The sequence below is a fragment of the Capricornis sumatraensis genome, chromosome 16 (genome assembly GCF_032405125.1).
Source record: "Capricornis sumatraensis isolate serow.1 chromosome 16, serow.2, whole genome shotgun sequence".
Lineage (NCBI taxonomy): Eukaryota > Metazoa > Chordata > Mammalia > Artiodactyla > Bovidae > Capricornis > Capricornis sumatraensis.
This window is the reverse complement of record NC_091084.1, coordinates 76891206-76912102: the sequence shown is the minus strand read 5'-3', so window position 1 is coordinate 76912102 and position 20897 is coordinate 76891206. Positions and strand designations below refer to the sequence as shown.

At 61.4% G+C, this 20897-nt stretch overlaps 3 protein-coding genes across 12 annotated transcripts in view; 2 read left to right on the top strand and 1 right to left on the bottom strand.

The window, feature by feature from the left end:
• AMBRA1 (autophagy and beclin 1 regulator 1) overlaps positions 1-5815 on the top strand; it is a 135130-nt gene extending 129315 nt beyond the window's left edge. For all 6 annotated transcript variants that reach the window (XM_068988164.1, XM_068988163.1, XM_068988162.1 and 3 more), the window contains one exon: positions 4273-5815. In XM_068988164.1, coding sequence (XP_068844265.1) covers positions 4273-4748 — 476 coding nt within the window. In that variant the 3' untranslated portion in view covers positions 4749-5815. The remainder of the gene's footprint in view (positions 1-4272) is intronic.
• A 9313-nt stretch (positions 5816-15128) lies between these two features.
• CHRM4 (cholinergic receptor muscarinic 4) lies at positions 15129-16571 on the top strand. The gene has a single exon (XM_068989132.1). The coding sequence runs from the start codon at positions 15129-15131 to the stop codon at positions 16569-16571; it is 1443 nt and encodes a 480-aa protein (XP_068845233.1).
• Positions 16572-17909: 1338 nt separating this feature from the next.
• MDK (midkine) lies at positions 17910-20842 on the bottom strand. 5 transcript variants are annotated; one of them, XM_068988888.1, is made up of 5 exons: positions 20734-20842; positions 19421-19497; positions 19141-19308; positions 18880-19041; positions 17910-18227 (listed from the first exon to the last, which is right to left on the bottom strand). In XM_068988888.1, exons 1-5 carry the CDS (start codon positions 20757-20759, stop codon positions 18202-18204), a joined length of 459 nt encoding a protein of 152 aa, XP_068844989.1. In that variant the 5' UTR covers positions 20760-20842; the 3' UTR covers positions 17910-18201. The 5 variants fall into 5 exon arrangements, with proteins under 5 accessions (XP_068844989.1, XP_068844993.1, XP_068844992.1 ...); XM_068988892.1 differs by having other exon boundaries at positions 18880-18990; XM_068988891.1 differs by lacking the exon at positions 20734-20842 and adding an exon at positions 20060-20110.
• Between the last annotated feature and the right edge of the window lie 55 nt (positions 20843-20897).

The window sequence follows — 20897 nt, the reverse complement described above, 5'->3', positions numbered from 1 at the left end:
GGGAGCTGTGGCCGAGTAGCTCAGATAGCTCACTGCATCTCTCTGGCCCAGCAACCTTGGCCTGGAGCCCTGGACCTCTGGCTCTGAAAGGGACAACGTCATAGTCCCTTGCAGAAAGCCCATGCCTAGAAAAAAGGGAAGCAGATACATGGGGCTTTGTCCAACGAGCCAGCCTCTTCTCTGCTGGGGCCAGGACCTTGTCCTGGGGTGCTTCGTCCCTGACCGCCATCTGCTGCTGCTGCTCTGGTAGAGGAAGCAGGAGTCAGGGGTCTCCTTGGCCTCAGACTTCCTCCCTGGTCTGCTTTCCCCATCTAACAGGCAGGCACAGCAGCTCTCTCTCTCTCTCTCTCTCTCACTCACACACACACACACACACACATCTCCCCTCCCCTCCTCTCCCCCCACCCACCCCCAGTCAGCAAACTAGCAGCCATGTCTGCAGAAGCACGTAGAAGAAACCGCTCATCAAGCTGGTTGACTCTTCTTCTGGGCCTCGTGGGGTATCCCCGTGCATCCCTCCACATGCCAGGGGCCCAGGCACCTTAGGGTGGGCAGCTGACTCCACTGGCAGCAGTTGCCATTCTCTGGCCCCTCTCTGAGCCCTTTCCCATTGGCTAGCACTGTATTAAAAATCTATTCAGTTCTGTCTAGGACTTCCCGGAGGAGCCCTCCATGGGGGGAGTTGGCAGGTGTTGACTTTATTGCTGGTCCAGAGTTAAAGCTTCCCTGCCCTGTCACTCCAAAAGTGAGGGGACGCATCCCTGGGCTCTGTGTTTGCTCTTAGCACTGCCACCATGCCTCCCTGGCATGCAGTGGGCCCTCCGCAAGTGTGGAATGAATGAAATGAGCCGAGGCGGGGCCCTGTCCCCCAGCTTGGCTGTGCTGCACTGCTCGGGGAGCCCACGGCCCTGCCTCTGACCACTGGGAAAGGTTGTTTGGACCTTTCTGTTGTCTGGGGAAGGCGATAGTATGGCTGCAGGAACATGGGCCATGGACCAGGGAAAAGCAACCGTGTGGGGAAGGGACTGAGTGCCCCAGAGATCAGGACGGGCAGCTCCTCCCCTGACGTAGCCTGGCCCCCCTCTTCCGGGCGGGGAAACGCCAGAACTGGCCATCATGGGAAGTTCCTGATGCCACCCTGATCTCTGCATCCAGAACGTACCTTGCCAGGGAAATGATCTGTGTCAACACGAAATCGGTCTCCCATTTTTCAAAGACAAAAGGAAATGCTTCTGCTGCAAGGAAGCAAACTTAAGTCCTGCGGCCGCCTGGCTTCCGGAGCATAGCTTGGATCCCTGGCTGCAGCTGCCACTCCCCGCAGGCCCTAGGCTGTTCTCCTCTGGAGGAACGTGCTGGCAGCCCACCTTGGCTGTTAGCCTTGGCTCAGAGCTCCCAAGAGGGAGGCCCAGCTCACAGCGCTGGCTGAAGCTCCCCGCACCCAGCCCTGAGGAAACCATTACTGTGTATGTTTTAAACACTTCAGTCTGAATTATTGAGTACTTTAGTACTAGTGTTGAGTTAGGCGCCAGGAATCCAGAGGGAATCAGATTCAGAAATGAAGCCATGCCTCTTGCCTCACACCTGAAGTCCAGAAAAGAGACAGATGTGTTAGTGCGCCCCCAGAGCAGGGGCAACACGTGGCCAGTTTTGGAGGTTCCCTGAAGGCTGAAATGCCTGTAGGTCGTCTGGGAGCCCTGGAGTCACCCTCACAGTCATTTAACAGGTAGACTCCAAGTGCGAGCCCAAAGGGGATCAGAATGCAGTCTGAGGCCATCAGGGACCTGGAGCCGAGAAGGGAAAGAGACTGTTGTGCAGAGGTGCAGGCCCTGCGGGGCTCAGAGCAGAGGCAGCCGCGCCCAGCAGGCCCCAGGCCGGGGCGGGGGTGGGGGTTGCCCTTGAGAACAAGTGGCCTTGGGCCACTGGGCAGTGGGCCGGTGTGTGATGGGGAGGACCTCCACGGTGTGTGCAGGTAGGGGTCTGCACACCCACGGCGGTGCCGAGTCTGGGGGTGTGGGAAGAGGGGTGGTCAGGGAAGCAGCTGGGACCCCACCGGAAGGCCCGTGAGCATCACAGTGGCATCCTCACCACTTTGAGGACTTGGGATTGCTGGGTTTTGAAGAGTATGGACTCAGCCAGAACCCAGTGGCTCCAGCAGAATTAGGACGGCAGTAGTAGCCGCCCAGAGGCCAGGTGGAAGGGGAGAGAAGCCCACAGACCGGTTCGGACAAACAGTCGCAGCTGCAGTGACAGGCGGCCGGGACCGCAGGTACCGGTGCAGCAGGAACGAACAGAAGGGCCCAGAGTCAAGTGCCCACAGCTGTGCTGGGGCCTAACTGACAGCTCCCTGAGGGCCCCAAGCGGCCCTGCCCAGCCCCCAGAGTGAGGTACGGGAAAAGAGCAAAGTGTTCAGTGGGCACGGTGCCCAGCCAGGGAGCACCAAAGCCAGCAGGCCGTGGGCCAGCCCACTGCACACCCCAGACCAGGCTGGGGAGCCCTCGGTACATGGAGCGCTTGGAAAACCGTGGGGGTGGCAGTGAGCGCAGGGGGTCCCCCGGGCCCTCCCCCGGCAGCCCTTTTGGCTCACTGCGTAGACGCCCTGCTGGCAGTGAGGCCCTGGGTACCCTTTCCTCTCACTCCTTACCTGCCGCTGAACAGCTCTTCCATGAGCTGCCTAAGGGGGAAGCGCCTAAAGGCAGCTGTCTTGAGGGGTTGGAGGTGGGAGGGTAGAATTTACCAGAAAATCTGGAGAAAAGCAAATCAGCGCTGGGGAGTACTGTCTTCCCGAGGAGGGAGCGTCAGCATACACCGCCACACACCCGTGAGGACGGAGGGGCCTGCCGGGACGTCAGCACAGCTGGGTTGCCCAGACGGTGCCTGGACGCCCAGCTCTGACCAGGCAAGCAGGGTCAAGGCGCTGGACGGTGAGGCAGCAGAGAAAGTCTTGCAAAGATAGCAACTGACAATACGCCAAAAGTTCAAAACTCACCATCGAAGCCGCCCAAACTGCAAAGTCCCCAAGTGGCCGACAAATAGCCAAAGGACACACACCCGTCCATAGTTCGGTGGAGCGGTCCTGGCAGCCTGGAGCCTTGATCATAGCTGCCCACAGGCTTAGACCACTCAGTGAGGGCTGAGCATAAGCGAGCAGCCCAAGCTAGAGAAAGGCCCCTCGGGTGGGACTCTTCCTGCAGAGTCCGGGTTGCTGACGACAGCCACCACGGAGCACCTGCTGTGGACCAGTGGCTTAACGGGCATCATCTCATTCCCTCCGCCTGGCACTGTGCAGGCTGGATGTTTTCATCCCTCTTTTGCAAGTCAGAAAACTGAGGAATGTGGGTGGCGAGGGGTTTATCCACGGTCACACAGCTAAGTGAATGGCAGGACCGAGATCTGAGCCAGTGTCCTCTGCCCCCTACAAGGAGATAGATGCTCAGGCCCTTGGGGAAAGAGCAGGACCTTCCGTGCCCCTCCCTCAAGGTGCAGGCTGAAATGTCAGGCCGGGGCAGTTGGCTGCCTCCAGGGAAACATGAGGGTATCAGACATCCAGCCCCACAAGAGGAGTACATGGAAACATGGGACAATAAGAGGAGACAGTGCCTTCAAAGGAACACTTGAAAATTGTCTTCCTTGTGTGCTTGTAGAATAAGCAGAACGATGAAGAGAGAGAACACACCTCTGGAGAGGTGCCGAGCAGAGCGTTTGTCTCCTAGCCACACCGTCTGCGGTGCCCTCGCTTTCCGATGACCAGGCGTAGACCCTTTCCCAGGCCCAGGTTTACTAGGCTGTGTCAGATGGAGGGGCAGACACCACCAGCTCTCTGGGCCACCTCCATGGGCTGCAAGACCAACCTGCCTCTGGTGTCCAGGGGGTTAAAGGCAGACTCCCAGCTTCTGGTCCAGGCCCCCCTCTTAACCAGCTGAGCAGTCTCAGCCCCCTAGGCTCAAGTGTGAATTAGGATTGTTTGGGGCATCTTATCTGGCTTCCAAGTCCCTGACTTGATTTTTTTTTTTTTTTTGGCTGCACCATGCAGCGTGTGGGGTCTTAGTTCCCAGACCAGGGATGGAACCCATACCCCCGCTGCATTTGAAGCACAGAATCTTAACCCTTGGGCCACCAGGGAAATCCACTTGGTTGATTCCAGAACCGAGGGGCTGGCCACCACCCCGTTTCTGCCTGTAGCTAGAATCCGCCCGCTCCTCCTAGCACTGGCCTGGCTGACTCAGAGGCTCAGGCCAGCAGCTGATTCCCTCCCTTCTACCTTGTACCTTCCAGGGGAGGGCTCAGACTACGGGGCCAGCGGGGAAGACGCGCTCAGCAGGATCCAGCGGCTGATGGCTGAAGGGGGCATGACGGCCGTGGTGCAGCGGGAGCAGAGCACGACCATGGCCTCCATGGGCGGCTTCGGCAACAACATCATCGTCAGCCACCGCATTCACCGCAGCTCCCAGACGGGCGCTGAGCCGGGGGCCGCACGCGCCCCCTCGCCGCAGCCCTCCACCTCTCGGGGACTGCTCCCGGAAGCCGGGCAGCTGGCGGAGCGAGGCTTGAGCCCCCGGACAGCCTCCTGGGAGCGGCCCGCCACCCCTGGGCAGGAGCCCGCCCTGCCCTCTTCTTCGGCCCCTCCTCCCGCCCCCCTCCCCAGCACCGAGGGACCAACCCCGCCGCGCTGCGACCTGACCAACAGCAACCACCTTCCTGACGGCAGGGGGGAGGCGGTGGGCCCCAGCGGGGAGCCACGGGACAGGTAGAGACAGCCGTGCCCTGGTGCCTCCCCGTGAACCGCTGAGCAGAAACCGGACCTCACAGCTGACTGGGAACCGAGCGCGCAGAAGAGCCGCGGGGCTGCGTCAGGGAACAGGAGCGCGAGGGTGGGGGTCAGGAGGGCGTCCATCCGGGGCAGCAGAAAGTGAGGTGGTGCAAGGGGCCAGGCTTGCCTCCGGGGACTAGACCCTTCCAGGATCTGGGGCCCAGGGGAGTCACAGACTGCCGTGCTCACTGCAAATGGAGGAGGAGGTGGGTATCCCTGCCACGTACCCCCCGCCCCTTCTAGAACCAAGGCTCAAGGGACTCAGCCCTGGGCAGAGACACCCCCCCCCCCCCAGAAGGGTGAACAGTCTTCCAGATCTGGGCCCGACCATCCTGGCCGGTGGCCAGTGGGGCAGCTTCTCCCTGTTCACCTGTCGTGCAGGCAGAGCCACTAGGAACCCTAACGCAGGAGGAGCGGCCCGGCCTGGAAACCACCTCCATCTCTGAGCCTTCCAGAGCTTCAGCCTCTTGATCATCTTCCCCCACAGAGACCACGGTCAGGAGTCAGGCCTGGCTCCCAGACTCCTGAGCACAGGGACTTCTGCACTTAACAGTGGGGGACATCCATGGAGTGGAGGGGGCAGCCTGCTTGCCCGAGACAGGATGGAGTCAAGGGACAGTGGGCAGGTCCTCACTCAGGAGTGGGGGGTGTAGGCTGGCCAGCCCCCCGGGGCTTGTCCACCAAGCGCCTCCTCCCCGCCACCCCAAGGCCCTGAGAGCGGCACCTGCGGATGTGTGTTAGCTGAGCCCAGGCCAAAGCCAGCCCGAGGCTGGGGGAGGGGTGAGACTCCGGGTCGGAATGTGAGGTCTCGGTCTGTGATTTGAGGTGTTGCATGTGGAATCTTGAACTGTACGTGTAGTTTCTAGTGGAGAAATCAAGGCTCTGATTATTTTGTTTTTAGTATGAACAATGTGATTACTTTTCTGTTTGTAACTCATCATAGAAACATTGTGGCGGGAGGAGAGGGGGTGGTCTGACTGCTAATGAGGGAAACACCAAAGATCTGCACCATTAAAATGATGACGTGCCCTCACCGGTCTCCTCTCTGTTTCCACGCGGATGGAGGGAGGGGGTAGCGGTGGGCGTGGGGGCCGTGGAGCTGAGCCACCTCGGTTCTCCTGCGCACTGCCTCCAGTGCCGCTGTCCTCGGCGGGGAGTCCCGTGATGCCTCAGCAGAAGCCACTCAGGTAAGGGCTGCTGCCTCTGCTTCGTGCTGCGTCTGTGTCCCGCCACTGCCTGCTTCCAGGGGCCTGCTAAGGTTTGGGGCACCTTTCACGGTAGCAGATGGGTAAGAATGGTGGGAGGTCATTCATCTTGGTTGCTTCCTACTCAGGATGATGGGCCTGGAGTGAAGAAAACACTGACCAGAAAACTGGCTACCACTCCTCCCCTGCAGTCCCGGAAAGCATGTGTCATGGGTGTCTGGGGTGGCCAGCAGGGAGCTGGGCCTCACCTACAGGTACCCCCCCAAGATGCCATGCGCTGGGGGCTTGGGTTTCCCTTTGCTTTGGGTCAGGGCAGTAGCCCAGGGGTCTGCTGTGGCCATGCGTCTTGGCCATTGAGTTTTAAGCCAGTTAGCGGAAGGATTCTTGTCCCCTCTCTCACAGTGGGGACACGGAGATCAGAGACACCCCTAGGGCTTTTTGCAGCAACAAGTACTTCTCAAGGGACTTTTTTGTGTTCAACTGTCTCCCAGACACTGTGGGGCGTACAGAAGTCTGCTCTGCCCCAGCAGAGATAGAACCACCAGATGAAAGCAAATAATATGAAACCATGTGAAGAGTTACATGGTGAAGAGCACTAGAATTTTATTTAAAGCAGTAGTATAGCACGCTCTGGACCAAGAGGCACGTCAACTAGCTGTGTGACCTTGAGCAGGCCACTTGCCTTTTCTCTTGCTTCCCTTTTTCCGGATAGGAGGTAGGGCTTGTTCTCTGCAGCCTCCTAAAGTTACTTCCCGCTCTGAGAGTACTGGAGTGGTAGGAGGAGGCCTCCTTGAAGAGGTGAGATTTGAGTTACATATTAAAGAAGGAGAAGGGCGCCCCCTGCAGTGCCTGCCCTCCACCCAGTCCTCCCCTCGGAGGGAGGAAGAATTTCGTGGTCTGAGTAGGGGCTCTGAATTTGTTGATTGTAAAACGTGTGCCGAGGATTCAGTGTTTTATCATCTCAGACCTTACCCCAGACCCTCTGTGGTGGATACACCCAGACCACACAGCTCACTAGTGGAGCCAGGGTCCGAACCCAGATGGGACCCTGATGTGCTGTTACTTGGGAAAAAGGGGTATGAAGAGGCCTTGTGGATGAAGTGACCTAAATTCAGTCCTGCCTAGCCTTGCCTCTGTCCTTACTGGCCAAGCATGAACCTAGCCCCTACCTGTTGGAGGCCCCTGTCAACAGCTCCCATCCTGACACCATCCCCTTTCCTTAGAAAGCCCTTGTCTGCATAGGTAGAGCCTCCATGGGCCCCCTGCTTACCATGATAAGGTTGCAGGGTCAGTGGGGCAGAGCTCAGCAATCGCAACTGGAGATGAGGCAACAGGTTCCCAGCAGTTCTGTGGACCCAAGCTGGGCTTCCCTCATGGCTCAGTTGGTGAAGAATCCACCTGCAATGCAGGAGACCTGGGTTCAATCCCTGGGTTGGGAAGATTCCCTGGAGAAGGGAAAGGCTAACCACTCCAGTATTCTGACCTGGAGAATTCCATGGACTGAATAGTCCACGGGGTGGCCAAGACAAGGACATAACTGAGCGACTTTCAATATGCCTATGGAGGCAGCTGGATCAAAGGTAGAGAGTAAAGACTAAACCAGGTCCCCTGGTTCCTGACTCTGCTCTCCACAGTTCACTGTGGGATCTGGAATTGGGGGATGCCCAAGGCCCTACCTACCCCACCATAGACATTTTGGGAAAACGGGAGCAGCTTTGCCCAACAGCTTCTGGAGGAATTCCAGGGAGTTGTTGGAGGAGACTTTTCTAGTTTCTGCGGCCTCCAGTGGCCTTGCTTGTTTTCTCGTCTGACAGTTCATCCCAACCTGCATGTGCGTGCAAACACACACTTTCACCCTCCTCGAAGGAGCACCCTCTCCCAGGCCCTAGGAGGGATATGAAAAAGGGAAACCAGTGCTGACAGTCATCTAATTGCCACATGAACCAAACAAGGCTGTTTCCTCTTCTGTGAGGTGGGGGCAAGAACAGCAGGGCCTTTTCCACCCTTTGATTATGGGACTCATGGGAGACCAGATCGTTCAGGTAAAAGACCGATGGCTTGCTCCTCACTTTCGCCCAGGCGCCAGCTGCAGCCCTCGGATTCATGCAGAGGGCTCCACACGAAGAGCACCACGGGGCTGGCTCCTGCCTGAGTTCCCGCCCCTTTTCTGGCAGCTCCTGCTGCCTCCTCCGCTGCGGTACGCCCTCCACCTCCCCGCGCCCAGCACACACAGCCCCCCGTCCAACCCGTGGAGGAGGGGCGGGACTTGAATTGTTTTTTCAAGAAAAGAAACCATCCGTCTTAAGGTTTAATCGGATGTTCGCCCTCAGAGAGTTTGGGGTGGCAAGTCCCGGGGCCTGGGCATGTGGTGGGGCAGGGTGGGGGATGGGGGGGCAAGTCGGACCTTAGCCGGCCGCAGGAAGGACGGTCTCGGGGGAGGCAGGAACGCTGGTGCCCAAAGGTGGAGCGGAGCAGCCGAGGTCAGCGTCGAGGTGGCGCTCTCCGAGGTGCTGAAGCCTCCCAGCGCTCATCCCTCGAGAGCCCCAACTGGCCCTCCCGCTCGGGGCAGGCAAGGACCCGAGCCCCAGGGCTTCGGCCTGCGCGGTTCCCGAACACCTCAGGAGACCAGCAGCTATCTCCCTCGAGGGTCTCGTTCCGGGTTCCACCCCAGGTGACCTTGGGCACTCAGATTTCCCTCACAGGCATCGGAGAGCTTGCCCTGCAGGCCGGAGGGCGCCGCGTCCTGTCCCCGGGGCTGGAGAAAGGGCGCGCACCCGCTCTCCGGCTTGGAGCGCGGGAGCAGGGAGCCGGACGGCAGGAATGGGGGTCGGGCGAGGTTGCGTGCGATGAGCCAGCTCCTTTCTCCCTAGGGACCGTCGCCTAGCTTCTCTCTCCAGCGCCTTTCCAGGCCCCGACGGCGCCCCCTCTTCCCTGGCTGCCCGGCGGCCAATACTCCGTCTCGAGGCTCGAAACTGCCGGCCCTCGGCTCTTTGCCCCGACGGAACCCGGACGGCAGAGAGCCCACCCTACCCACCCACCCATAACCTCCTGTTAGGGTCAAACACTCGCGCCCCGGTGGTCCAGCTGCGAGCCGGGCAGTGTGAGGAGAGAGACCCGGGTGGGGCACGAGACCCCCTCCCCGTCCCCTGGGCTTGGTCAGAGCGGGGGCGGGAGAGCAGCCAGACGGGGCTGCCAGCTCCCTTCCCAGCCCGCGAGGGGGCGCCGCGTCCCCATGACAACGCGGACACCCCACCCCGCCCCACCCCACCCCCCATGCTCCCGGGAGGGCAGCGCCCCCCGCTAAGCCGCGCTGAGAACTGCGGGCGGTGCCCCCCACAGTGCCCGAGTGGAGAGCCTCCGGCCGGCTCCAGGGAGGGGCGCGCGTAGCAGGGGTCCCCGACGCCGGGGTGGTGCCCCCCGCGCGTCCCCGTTGGGTGGCCGGCCCGGGGCGGGCGGCGCGGCCCCTCCAGGATTGGCTGCTTCCCCGTGACATCACGCGGCTCGGGGAAAAGTGCGAGCGTGAGCGCGAGTCTCAGCCACAGCGCCGGGAGCTGCGGGCGGAGCAGGGGCCGCCCCTCTGCACCCCGTCCCCGCCCCCGGCCCGCGGCCCGGCCGCGCGCCCCGCCCGCCGGCCCGCGGGGCCACCCCCCAGTCCCGCCGTCTGTCAGGTGCGAGGGGAACGGGGCGGAGGTGTCTGGTAAGTGACTCCGCGGCTGCGCGGGGGCGGGGGACTCAGTGGGCAGAGAAGGACGCGTGGCTCGCGGACCCTCGGAGGCTCCCCGAGGCGGGCCCGACTAGGACAGGGCCCCAGGCTTCTTCGGGGGCGAGCCCGGTGCTGGGAGCTGCGGAAGGCCTGGGGGGTGAGGGGCCCGCTGGAAGAAAGGCCCGGAGTGTGGCTCGGAGGCTTCTCCAGGTGCGCCTCCGGGAAGGAATGGACAAGCACTAGGTCGGGCGGCGGCGGTGCTGGCGGCGGTGTGTGTGCCCTCCCGCAGCCCCTCAGGAGCCCGGGGCAGCCGTCGGGGGCGGGACCCCGTACTTCATCCTGCACTGGCAGCTCTTCGGGGCGCCGGGCGCTGGAGCCCCAAAGAGGCTTTTTCCCGCCTGTCTCCTCGCCACCTCGGCGCCGCCAGCCCACTCCAGTCCACCGAATCCTCCATCAGCGACCTTGAACTCTGACTGGAAACACCCCTGCCCTCTCCTGGCGCCCCTCCCCCCTCCAAGACTCTCCTCCTTTGTCGCCCAGGCTCAGAGACTGGGAGGTCCAGCACCAAGCCCCGAGCCCCATGGCGGAAGTGTCACGCGCAGTGCAGTGTCGGTGCCAAATCCCCTGCGCCCCTTCTCCCTCCCCGCAACTCCTGAGTCTCCTCTCCTACCCCAGGGACACAAGCAGAGACCACAGCCTTCCTAGAGCCCTAGCGTGAACGCCTAGGAATCGAGGACTCACCTCCCACCCCCGCCCTTCACCACCACCACCCCCCCGCCCTGGCGTACAGGGAACGCGAGCCCACCGCGCCTGGGAAAGGTGGGGGGGTGGGGGGGGGGCTCCAGGACCCAGGAAAGCAAGGTGCCCACGCCCAGAGGCTGCAGAAACTGCGTTCCAGGGAGTTGGGGGAGGGTGGGGCACGGGGGAGCCAGGGCCCCTTCGACCACCAGGGAGTCGGGGAGACGTGGTCTCCAGTTGGGCCCAGTAATAATCCCCAACGAGGCCCACCCCAGTCCAGGGCTTGAGAGGCCGGGTGCCCTCTCCAGCCGCTGGAGCCGGGCGGTGCCTCTTCGGCGGGGTTCAGGGTTAGGAGTGTGAGATGGGAAAGAGTCTTACACACGCCTTACACAAGTCCCGGCCGGGCATCCCAGTTATGGAGGTGCTTCTCGCACCCTTCCCCCGCAGACTGAGCGCCCTTTGGCGATATCTGCGCAGTGGGAACACTGAGCAGAACCGAGTGTCCCGCAAGTCAGGTTGAGAGACTCTTAACAGCAACCCCTCGACAAAAGCCCGTCCCAGTCCGGGACTGGGCACCTCAATGTTGGGGACGCACACACCGCGGGGCCCTGGGCTAAGACGATGCCCCCACGTCTGGGGTCTCCCAGGCAACTCAGATTGTAGTCCGGTCTTGCGGTGCAGCCGGGAACGCTTCCCCATACACAGGCGGGGAGCGATCTAGACCCGGGTTCTTGGCCGACCTTCTTCATACTCAGACATCCTAAGTATGGGCTGAGCCTCCGGACAGGGGCGGGACGCACAGGACCCACGGTGGGTCCGGCATTTGCTCCTGTACACAGGCTCACAAATGCAGGCACACCCGAACCGTGTGCATCCCCAGGCCGCAGCACTCCAGGCACACACAGAGACATGCACATGCACGTGTCCACACCGCGCGAGCATGCTCACGCGCACACGGGCGCACTGGTATCCAGGCGTGGCTCAGCGCGCACACACACAGCACATGCAGACAGCTACTAGCTTCTACTCGCGCTCCCCAGTGATCACACACAAACAGAACTCGCACTCGCCTTCCCGCCCACCCATGCCTCGCAGTGTGCCGGATGGAACCGGATGCCCTTAAACTTTCCCACTGTGGAACCCCTGGAGGAGCCCAAGGCAGCTCTGGGGCGGGGCCTGGCGAAGGGGCTCCTAGGCCCTCCCCTGTGAGGCCCTACCTGGGACTTCCCGTTAGTTCCCTGTCGCTCTCGGAGTTTGGGGGCGGTGGGCGAATAGCGGCCACCTGCTCTAGATCCGGAGCTGCACCCAGGGACCGACATTGCCATCTAGCGGTGCGCACATCCCCGGGCGGTGGCTGCTCCCCAGGTTCCCGCGGGGCCTGAATCCCAGAGAAGCGCCCCAGCAGAGGGTGCAGTTGGAATGTCTGCGGGTGACCCCCTGAAAGATATTTGGGGCGGGAAGAGGGGAAAGTATTTGCCTAGATCTGTCTGCAGCTGGCCGCTTCCCCAAGCAGGTCCAGGGCAAGGAGTAAACCCTTGGCCACCTGATTAGAGACAAGCTGTTCAGATGGAGGTAAGAGATCTGTTTTTCTCTGCGAAAGCTAAGAGAGGGAGGCCACAGGGAATGAGAAGAGACCCTACACCCAGGCCTCCCCAGATCCACCCCGGTGCTGTGTGCTCAGTCGTGTCCAGCTCTTTGTGACCCCATGGACTGTAGCCTGCCAGGCTCCTCTGTCCATCAGGATTCTCCCTGGAAGAATACTGGAGCGGGTTGCTTTTCCTTCTCCAGGGGATCTTCCCAACCTTGGTATCGAACTCCTGTCTCTGGTGTCTCCTATATTGCAGATGGATTCTTTTAACCGCTGAGCCGCCTGAGGCAGGATAGAGTAGAGGCAGGAAAACAAGAGGCTGTTGTAGCACCTGGGGGTTAAGGTGGCTCCCGGGCTCTAATTCTGCCCCCACCCCTCCTTACACACTGGGTAACTTTAGGCAAGTTAATTCACATCCTCGCGTGTAAGAAGATACCTCAGTAAGATGAAGACACTTATAGCACCTGCCTTTTTCGGCTGCTGTGAGGATTAAGCCTGATAATCTATATAAAAAGCTCAGAGGGATGCCTGACTCATAGTTCACACTCAATAAACAAGAGCTATTATGTGATTCCTGTTTGGTACCTCTATCTCCATTCCTATCTCACTGGCCTGTGTTTGGACCCTGGCGGGGGGCTGGGGGGGAGGTCTAAGGCGAGGGTTTCCTTGAGGCTGGTGGATGAACCATTCCTGTCCAGCCCTCGCCAGCCAGCCTGCACGTGCCTATAGAAGGCAGCCTCCCCAGGCCGGGTGCCTCTGCCTCCTGTCTCGCCCAGAAGGTGGTGCCCAAGCTTCTATTTTGGAGTCTGTGAGCATGGTACTTGGTCTTTGCCCTTGACTCTTCTGCCACCTTGGGGGTGGCACCACCCTGCTCTGAGCCTCTCCTGTGAACTAAGGATTTGGGTGTGAGGATTGAAACTGCCAGGCCAGGAGGCTGGGGCTGTGATGGTGGCTGACTGAAGCCGGGCTTGGAGGGGAGGGCGGATGCAGGGGGGTCACTCTGGCACCTGGTTCCAGCCTCCAGTGCATAATCGTGCTGGAGAGGCAGTTGAGGTGCTGACCCGCATCGCTGCCAGGAGGGAGGCTGTCCCAGGACAGGCAGCCTCTCTCTACTTTCCAAAGGAGACCAGGAGGGGCAGGGAGGCGAGGTGGCTTGCGCATGGCCGCCCAGCTAAGACCCTGGGAGCCTGGGCTGTGGGGCGCGGGCTCCTTCCTCCACACCCCGCTTCCTCCGCCTCTCTCTCACACAGACGCACAGAACTACGTATATACGCCAGGGAGCTGCGGGGCTGGCGGGGCTGTGATGGGCCTGTGTGCGTGTGTAATGGTGCGCGGGTTGGCGGGTGTGAAGGAGGCTGGGCTGAACGGCTGCCCTGGCACAGCGCGCTGGGCGTGGGCCTCCCTCACACGGAGGGAGAGGAGGTGGGGGGATGCGGAGAGGCTTCAGGGAGAGGCCCCAGGCTTGGGGACCTCCGGCAAGGGCACCCAGTGGGCACTGGCAGGCGAGGGGCACCCTCGAGGGCTGGCCACGGGCGCCCCTGCGCAGCCCCTCTGGGCCACTCGCTCCCCCTTCGGGTTTGCATCGGGCACTGGCCCCCGGGAAGCCCTTGGAGTCTCGCCTCAGTGGACGGGCCCTTTGGGCTTCTGGTTCTTCACAAACAGACCCCAGCTGCCCTTGCGCTGCACCCCCACGCCCTGGGGATGGGGGGATGCTCCGGGAGGGGCTGCCACAGTGGCACTGTCCCCTCCTCGTTGAATTTCCGGTTCCACGCCACCTGCTCCGTGATCAGGTCAGGTCACCTCTGGGACCACTGGCTCCTGTGGCTCTTTGGGGCTCCCTCTGCCAGATTCCTTAGCTCTGGGACAGCAACATGAGCTGCAGGAGCTATGGAACCTTGGGCAGGTTATGGCCTCAGTTTCTTCATCTGTTAGTAAGAAATAACAATGTCCTCCCTGGCAGTCGAGTGGTTAAGACTCCGTGCTTCCACTGCAGAGGGTGCGGGTCTGATCCCTAGTCAGGGAACTAAGATCCCACATGCCATGCCCCATGACCAATAAACAAATAAATAACAGCGTCTACTTCCTAGGTTTGTTGTGAAGATGAAATGAATGAATACTTTAAGTGCTTGGTAGACAATGCACATTAGCTGGTAGTATATATTCTTGCCTTTGTCCCCAGTGCCTTCTGTAGGGATTAGTGGGCAAGTCCCGCTGGAACGTTTGGTTAAGAAGTGACCAAGTTCAAGAGGGAAGGGACATACGTGTACCTAATGCTGATTCATGTGGGTGGATAGCAAAAAACCAGCACAATATTGTGATTATCCTCTAATTAAAAAAACATTTAAAAATCTAAAAAAAGAAAAAGAAGTGACAAAGAGGGCGAATGAAGGAATACCTTTGACCTGAGCCACGTGCTGGTGTCAGGACCACCCTTGCCCCCACCCCTCCACCCATACTGGCCTCCTGTCCATGCCTCGCACGTGCCTCTGGGCCTCAGCTCCGCCATCGCCCTCGCCGAGGCCGCTCTCTGCAGCTCGACTGCCCATCCCCTCTCTGACTCATTTTCTGTCACCTGCTCTTGTTTTCATTCTAGCGCTTTTTCGTTGCTCATGTGTTTGTATGTCTCCCCTGATCGGGATGTGAGCTTCATGAGAGTGGAAGGCTGCGTGTATCTCCTTCACGTCTGTAACCCCAATGCCTACAACAGCACTTGCACAGAGTTCTGTTCAGTTCAGTCGCTCAGTCGTGTCCGACTCTTTGTGACCCCACGGACTGCAGCACGCCAGGCCTCCCTGTCCATCACCAACTCCCGGAGTTTACCCAAACTCACGTCCATCAAGTCAGTGATGCCATCCAGCCATCTCTTCCTCTGTCGTCCCCTTACACAGAGTAGGCACCCAGGAAATGCCGCGTGAGTGGAGACAGGAGGAAGTGATGGGACCGGGTTCTCTAAGGGTCTGCAGGACGATGTTGCTCCTCTATCCCCTTGACTCCAGGGCACCCCACCTCATGCCTCTCATGCGCTTCAGCAGTTCACCCCCTTCCTCTCTTGTTCCAGACACTGTCCGCCCACTGCCACTATCCAAAATGGCGAACTTCACCCCGATCAACAGCAGCTCAGGCAACCAGTCTGTGCGCCTGGTCACGTCAACCCATAACCGCTATGAGACGGTGGAGATGGTGTTCATTGCCACGGTGACAGGCTCCCTGAGCCTGGTGACGGTCGTGGGCAACATCCTGGTGATGCTGTCCATCAAGGTGAACAGGCAGCTGCAGACGGTCAACAACTACTTCCTCTTCAGCCTGGCCTGTGCCGATCTCATCATAGGCGCTTTCTCCATGAACCTCTACACCGTGTACATCATCAAGGGCTACTGGCCCCTGGGCGCCGTGGTCTGTGACCTGTGGCTGGCCCTGGATTACGTGGTGAGCAACGCCTCCGTCATGAACCTGCTCATCATCAGCTTCGACCGGTACTTCTGCGTCACCAAGCCCCTCACCTACCCCGCCCGGCGCACCACCAAGATGGCAGGCCTGATGATCGCCGCCGCCTGGGTCCTGTCCTTTGTGCTCTGGGCGCCTGCCATCTTGTTCTGGCAGTTTGTGGTGGGCAAGCGGACGGTGCCCGACAACCAGTGCTTCATCCAGTTCCTGTCCAACCCCGCAGTGACCTTCGGCACGGCCATTGCTGCCTTCTACCTGCCCGTGGTCATCATGACGGTGCTCTACGTCCACATCTCCCTGGCCAGTCGGAGCCGAGTTCACAAGCACCGGCCCGAAGGCCCGAAGGAGAAGAAGGCCAAGACCCTGGCCTTCCTCAAGAGCCCCCTGATGAAGCAGAGCATCAAGAAACCGCCGCCCCAGGGAGACGCCGCCGCTCGGGGCGAGCTGCGCAACGGGAAGCTAGAGGAGGCTCCTCCACCCGTGCTGCCGCCGCCGCCACGCCCCATGGCTGACAAGGACACCTCCAATGAGTCCAGCTCGGGCAGCGCCACCCAAAACACCAAGGAACGCCCACCCACAGAGCTGTCAACCACAGAGGCCACCACGCCGGCCACACCTGCACCCCCCCTCCAGCCACGGACCCTCAACCCGGCCTCCAAATGGTCCAAGATCCAGATTGTAACGAAGCAGACAGGAAACGAGTGTGTGACGGCCATCGAGATCGTGCCTGCCACACCGGCTGGCATGCGCCCAGCGGCCAACGTGGCCCGGAAGTTTGCCAGCATCGCCCGCAGCCAGGTGCGGAAGAAGCGGCAGATGGCGGCCCGGGAGCGCAAGGTGACTCGGACCATCTTCGCCATCCTGCTGGCCTTCATCCTCACCTGGACGCCCTACAATGTCATGGTCCTGGTGAACACCTTCTGCCAGAGCTGCATCCCCGAGACCGTGTGGTCCATCGGCTACTGGCTCTGCTATGTCAACAGCACCATCAACCCAGCCTGCTATGCCCTCTGCAACGCCACCTTTAAAAAGACCTTCCGGCACCTGCTGCTCTGCCAGTATCGGAACATCGGCACTGCCAGGTAGGCAGGCAGGGTGCCACTGGAGGTTCTGGCACGAGTGCGGGCGAGTGCGTGGCTCGGCTGATGTCCAGGAGATTTGGAGGCACTTCTCAGTGTTCACGTTCTCCGGAGAGAACTGAGGTCCCCGAGACCCCGTGAGGCTCAGAAGAGGCTCTGGCTGGATTCCGAGACCAGGTCTCTGCTCAGGCCGAGGAGGATCAGCCCCAGAAGGTGACTGAGCCGGACGGTCTGACCCATCTCTGTTGTCCTGCCTCAGGGAGCTGGGGGGCACTGGCCTACATGGGCACCTTGCCCCACTGTGACTGGCCGGCATGGCTGAAAGAAGGGACATCTGGAAGGGAGCAGAGCCTCCTTTGGGAGGAGCAAGAGGGCCAGTGGTTGGGAAAGGAGACTCAGGAAGGGAATGGAAGGGGAGGGACCCCTATTCTGCTGTAACCGGTGCTTTCTGCCCCCAACACCCCCGCATGTAGGCTCCGCCCCTCCTTCTAAATACCACTCCAGGGGCAGAGACTCCCCTTGCTGCAGCTACTCAGCCAGGCTCTGGTTGGGTGGGTGTGGGGGGTGGGCTGGCTGGAAGCCAGGCAGAGTGGGCTCTGAACATACCCCTTATAGCACGCCCGGTCACATTCAGGATGGGCCAGTGGGGAGATCAGGGGTTCACTCAGGAACTGGGGTCCACCACCTCCCACCCTAGGCTGAGCTGAGCGGTCCCATCCTTCTGTGGAGTTGTCCCTCCCCAAGGAGGGGGCTTGTCCCGGGTCACATGTAGTGAAGGTGGGACTGCAAGGGGTATTCACACTGGCCTCTGCAGAGTATGAGGGACGCTCCAGTGCGTCACCAGGGAGAAACCCTCAGGTTGGGTGGATTTGACCCCAACAGTCTTCCTTGATGGGGGTGGGGAGAATGGGCAGGGCTGGAGGGCAAGCTACCCCCACCTCTCTTCTCTCAAGATAGAACCTTCTGGATTGGCAGGGGGCTGGACCCAAAGATCCTGAATCTGGGGAAACTGAGATGGAGGAGTCAGTCCTATCGCCCCCGGGTTCCCTCCCCACCCCTGGCCTGGCCCCTGGAGAAACAGGACTGAAGGGCTCAGGGGACTTGACCGGGGGCACCCTTCCAGGGGTCAATAGGGGCCCCTGGAAGAAATTTTCATAACCATTCTTTCTCCATGAGCTCTGGGAGGCACTCACCGCCAAGCCCCCAAACCCCCGAAAGCCACCATTCCCTCCAGCCCTCTCCTCCATTCTCCCACCTCCAACAAATCACCACAGCAAACTCCCTGGGAAGGGGCTTTTATATATTAAAAGAAAAGCTTTTATTGGGAACAAAAAGATATTTATTTTATTTATTTCTTAGTAATGGCATCCAGTTGGAGGAAAAAGAAAAGTGGGTACAGGGGAATCAAATCCCTTGGCGGGGGGCGGGGGTGCTCAAGCTGCCCAGAATCCGTTGTCCCTCCCCACTTTGGGCACTTGGGGTGATATGGGCAAGTGAAAGGGAAGAAGCAGGGCATGATTGATAAAGCTAACGAGGAGGAAGAAGGCACTGGTGGGTAACATCTTGAGCCTGTGGAGGGAGGGCGTGGGCCGGGCCTCCGAGTGAAGCCGGGGCTCCTTGGCATCTGGGCCTGGCCACTAGTCCTTTTCCTTCCCTTTCTTGGCTGTAAAACAAGAAACACTGCATTAGCAGGGTTCGGGTGACCCAGTGGAGACCCCCCCACCCTTCCCTGTAGCTCGCACATTAGAGAAAACAAAATTCTGCCCCCTGGTGGTTCTCCATCAGCCAGCTGGGAAGCCCCTGGGCCTGGGCAGCCATTGTGATGCCCTGGGACGTTCCTCACTCCACCAGCTTAGACTTCCGCTGGGAAATCAGAAAACCTCTCAGTTCCCGGTCTCAGTCCTAGTCCCAGCAGCCCTGGAACACAGCCTCAGTCCCCTCACCTGGGAAGTGGGCATATGCCCCTCTGCCTGGTTGGCCTCCAGGCCTGCTGAGAGTCAGGAAGGAAGCTAAGGGAGAGAGGAAGTAAGGAAGTCCTTCCCAGCTAGAAACTGCCCCCACCTGCTGGGAAATGACAAAGCCAGGCCCTTCCAGGCCCACTGCCCTGGATCCTATTGAGCCAGGGTTTCAACCTCCCAAACCCCATCTGCAGAGCTCTCAGTACCACCCATCTAAGGTCTCTGCCTATAGAAAGACAGTGTAGACATCAAGAAGTCACTGGCCAGTATCCCAAAACGGCAGCTTCACCACTGCCTTCACAGGTGGGGCCAGCCACCTGTGACAACCCCATCCCTACCCACCCCACCCTCGCTAACCTTTGGCCTTGGCTTTGGTCTTGGGGCTGCAGGGCTTGGTCACTCGGATGGTCTCCTGGCACTGGGCATTGTATCGCGCCTTCTTCAGGGTCCCTTGGCGGGCTTTGGTGCCTGTGCCCCCATCACACGCCCCCCAGGTCTCAAACTTGTACTTGCAGTCGGCTGGCGGGAGAGCCCGGGGAGGTTAGAGCTGAGCAGCCTGTGATGGGGCCTGTGAAGCTGGGCGCCCCCTGCCTACCCTCCGCGGGCACCCCAGCTCACCTCCGAACTCCTTCTTCCAGTTACAGGGCACCCGGCAGCGGATGCGCTGCGTCTGGGCCCCGCAGGTGCCCTCGCGGAATCCCACGCCGCAGTCCTTGCTGCTGGGGGTGCAGGGCCCCCAGGTCCACTCGGCACACTCGCTCCCCAGGCCTCCCTTCTTCACTTTGTCTGCAACGCCGGGGAACAGAGCTCTGAACCCGGACTAGGACTCACCCTTCCTGGGGTCCGGCCTCACCTGGGCTCCGGCCCCTTTTCAGTCCCCCCGCCCCCGCCGTATCACCTTTCTTTTTGGCCACCGCGGAGGTGAGCGCCAGCAGGGCGAGGAGGGCGAGGAGGAGGAAGCTTCGGCGCTGCATCCTGAGGGGAGAGCATGGGTCAGAGTACCCCCCGGGAGCCGCAGGCGTGGACCAACCCCCCCCCCAGCTTTGCCCCAGTTCCCAGGCCAGGCCCAAAGGGTCGGGCTGCTACTGCGGTGGCGGCGGACTTGGGGGGGCTGGACCCTCGCCGCCAGCCCGGGTGCACAGCGGGAGGAATCTCCCCGGGGGCCTCCTGGAGCCCGGGACGCAGCTCAGACCCCCTCCCGGCCTCCGGACCCCAGATGGGCAGCGGCTGGGGGGCCCGAAGCCGCCGCGCACCCTCCGGGGCCCCGCACGCTCACTCGCTCGCTGCCCGCGCGCGCGGCTTCGCTCCCTCCCGCGCCGGGCCGTCCCGCTCCGGCCGCCGCGGCCCCTTTTGTCTCCAGAACCGGTCTGAGCCGGTCACATGGGCCCCCCGCCCCCTCCCCCCCACTGAGGAAGGACCTGCCCCGCCCCCTCCCCTCAAACCCGCACCGCCCCCCGACCCCGGCGTCCCCGCCTCCCCTCCCTCCCCGCGCCCCTACCCCCCTCTTCCCGCCGCTCGCCCCACACCCTCGCCTCACCCGGCCTCTGCCCTCCGCTCTCAGACGCCCGGCTCTCCTGGGCCCCCCATCCTCCGATCCCGGGCTCTCCCGGCCGCGGGCCTCCGTCCGGTCCCCGAACCCCATTCCCTATGCTCCAATCTGGAGCTCCATCGGCCCCAGCCCCGGTTTGCCGTCCCCTTTCCCTCCTGGACGCCCGCTTCCCTCCACGGCCACGGAGACTTAGGTGGAGACCAGCACGGGGTACGGAGCCCCGGGTGTGTCCCAGGTCCCGGCGTGGGGCCCACGTTCGAGCCGATGTGCGGCTCTGTCCGCCGAGGCCCGGGAGGGTGCAGTGATGAACCCCGTCGAGTCCCCCCTCCACCTCCCAGGACCCGCTAGACTCTCAGCGCCCCTTAGATGCTGGGGAAGCAGCACCAGCCCTCGCCTCGGATCGCTTCACCAAGTGTGCAGGGGCTCTGCTCCGTGTTGCGGTGGGGCTCGCAGGGGAACCCCAGAAGAGCGAGGTTGTTGAGGGGGTGGGCCGCGGAGGCCGCTGCGCTTTTCTCGGAGCGCAGGTTGGAGGGGGGACGCGGGGGGGGTGGGGGGAGTTGAGGAAGGAAGAGCCGGCAGGCCAGGGTTTGGTTGACTTAAGAGCGGACAGGAGCCGTCTGAGAAGTTCCAGATTCGGCCCTGCAGCGGCTGCAAATGCCCACCTCTTGTGAGCTGGGACCTCGGGCATCGCCTCTTCAGGTCCCCGTAGGAGCCAGAGCGGTGGAGGCCAGGGGAAGGGGGCTTGCCCAGCCACTGGGCAACCGGGCCCGAGAAACCAGGCCTGGCCCCTGCCCCACCTCTTTCACTTTCATTGTTATCGTCCCAG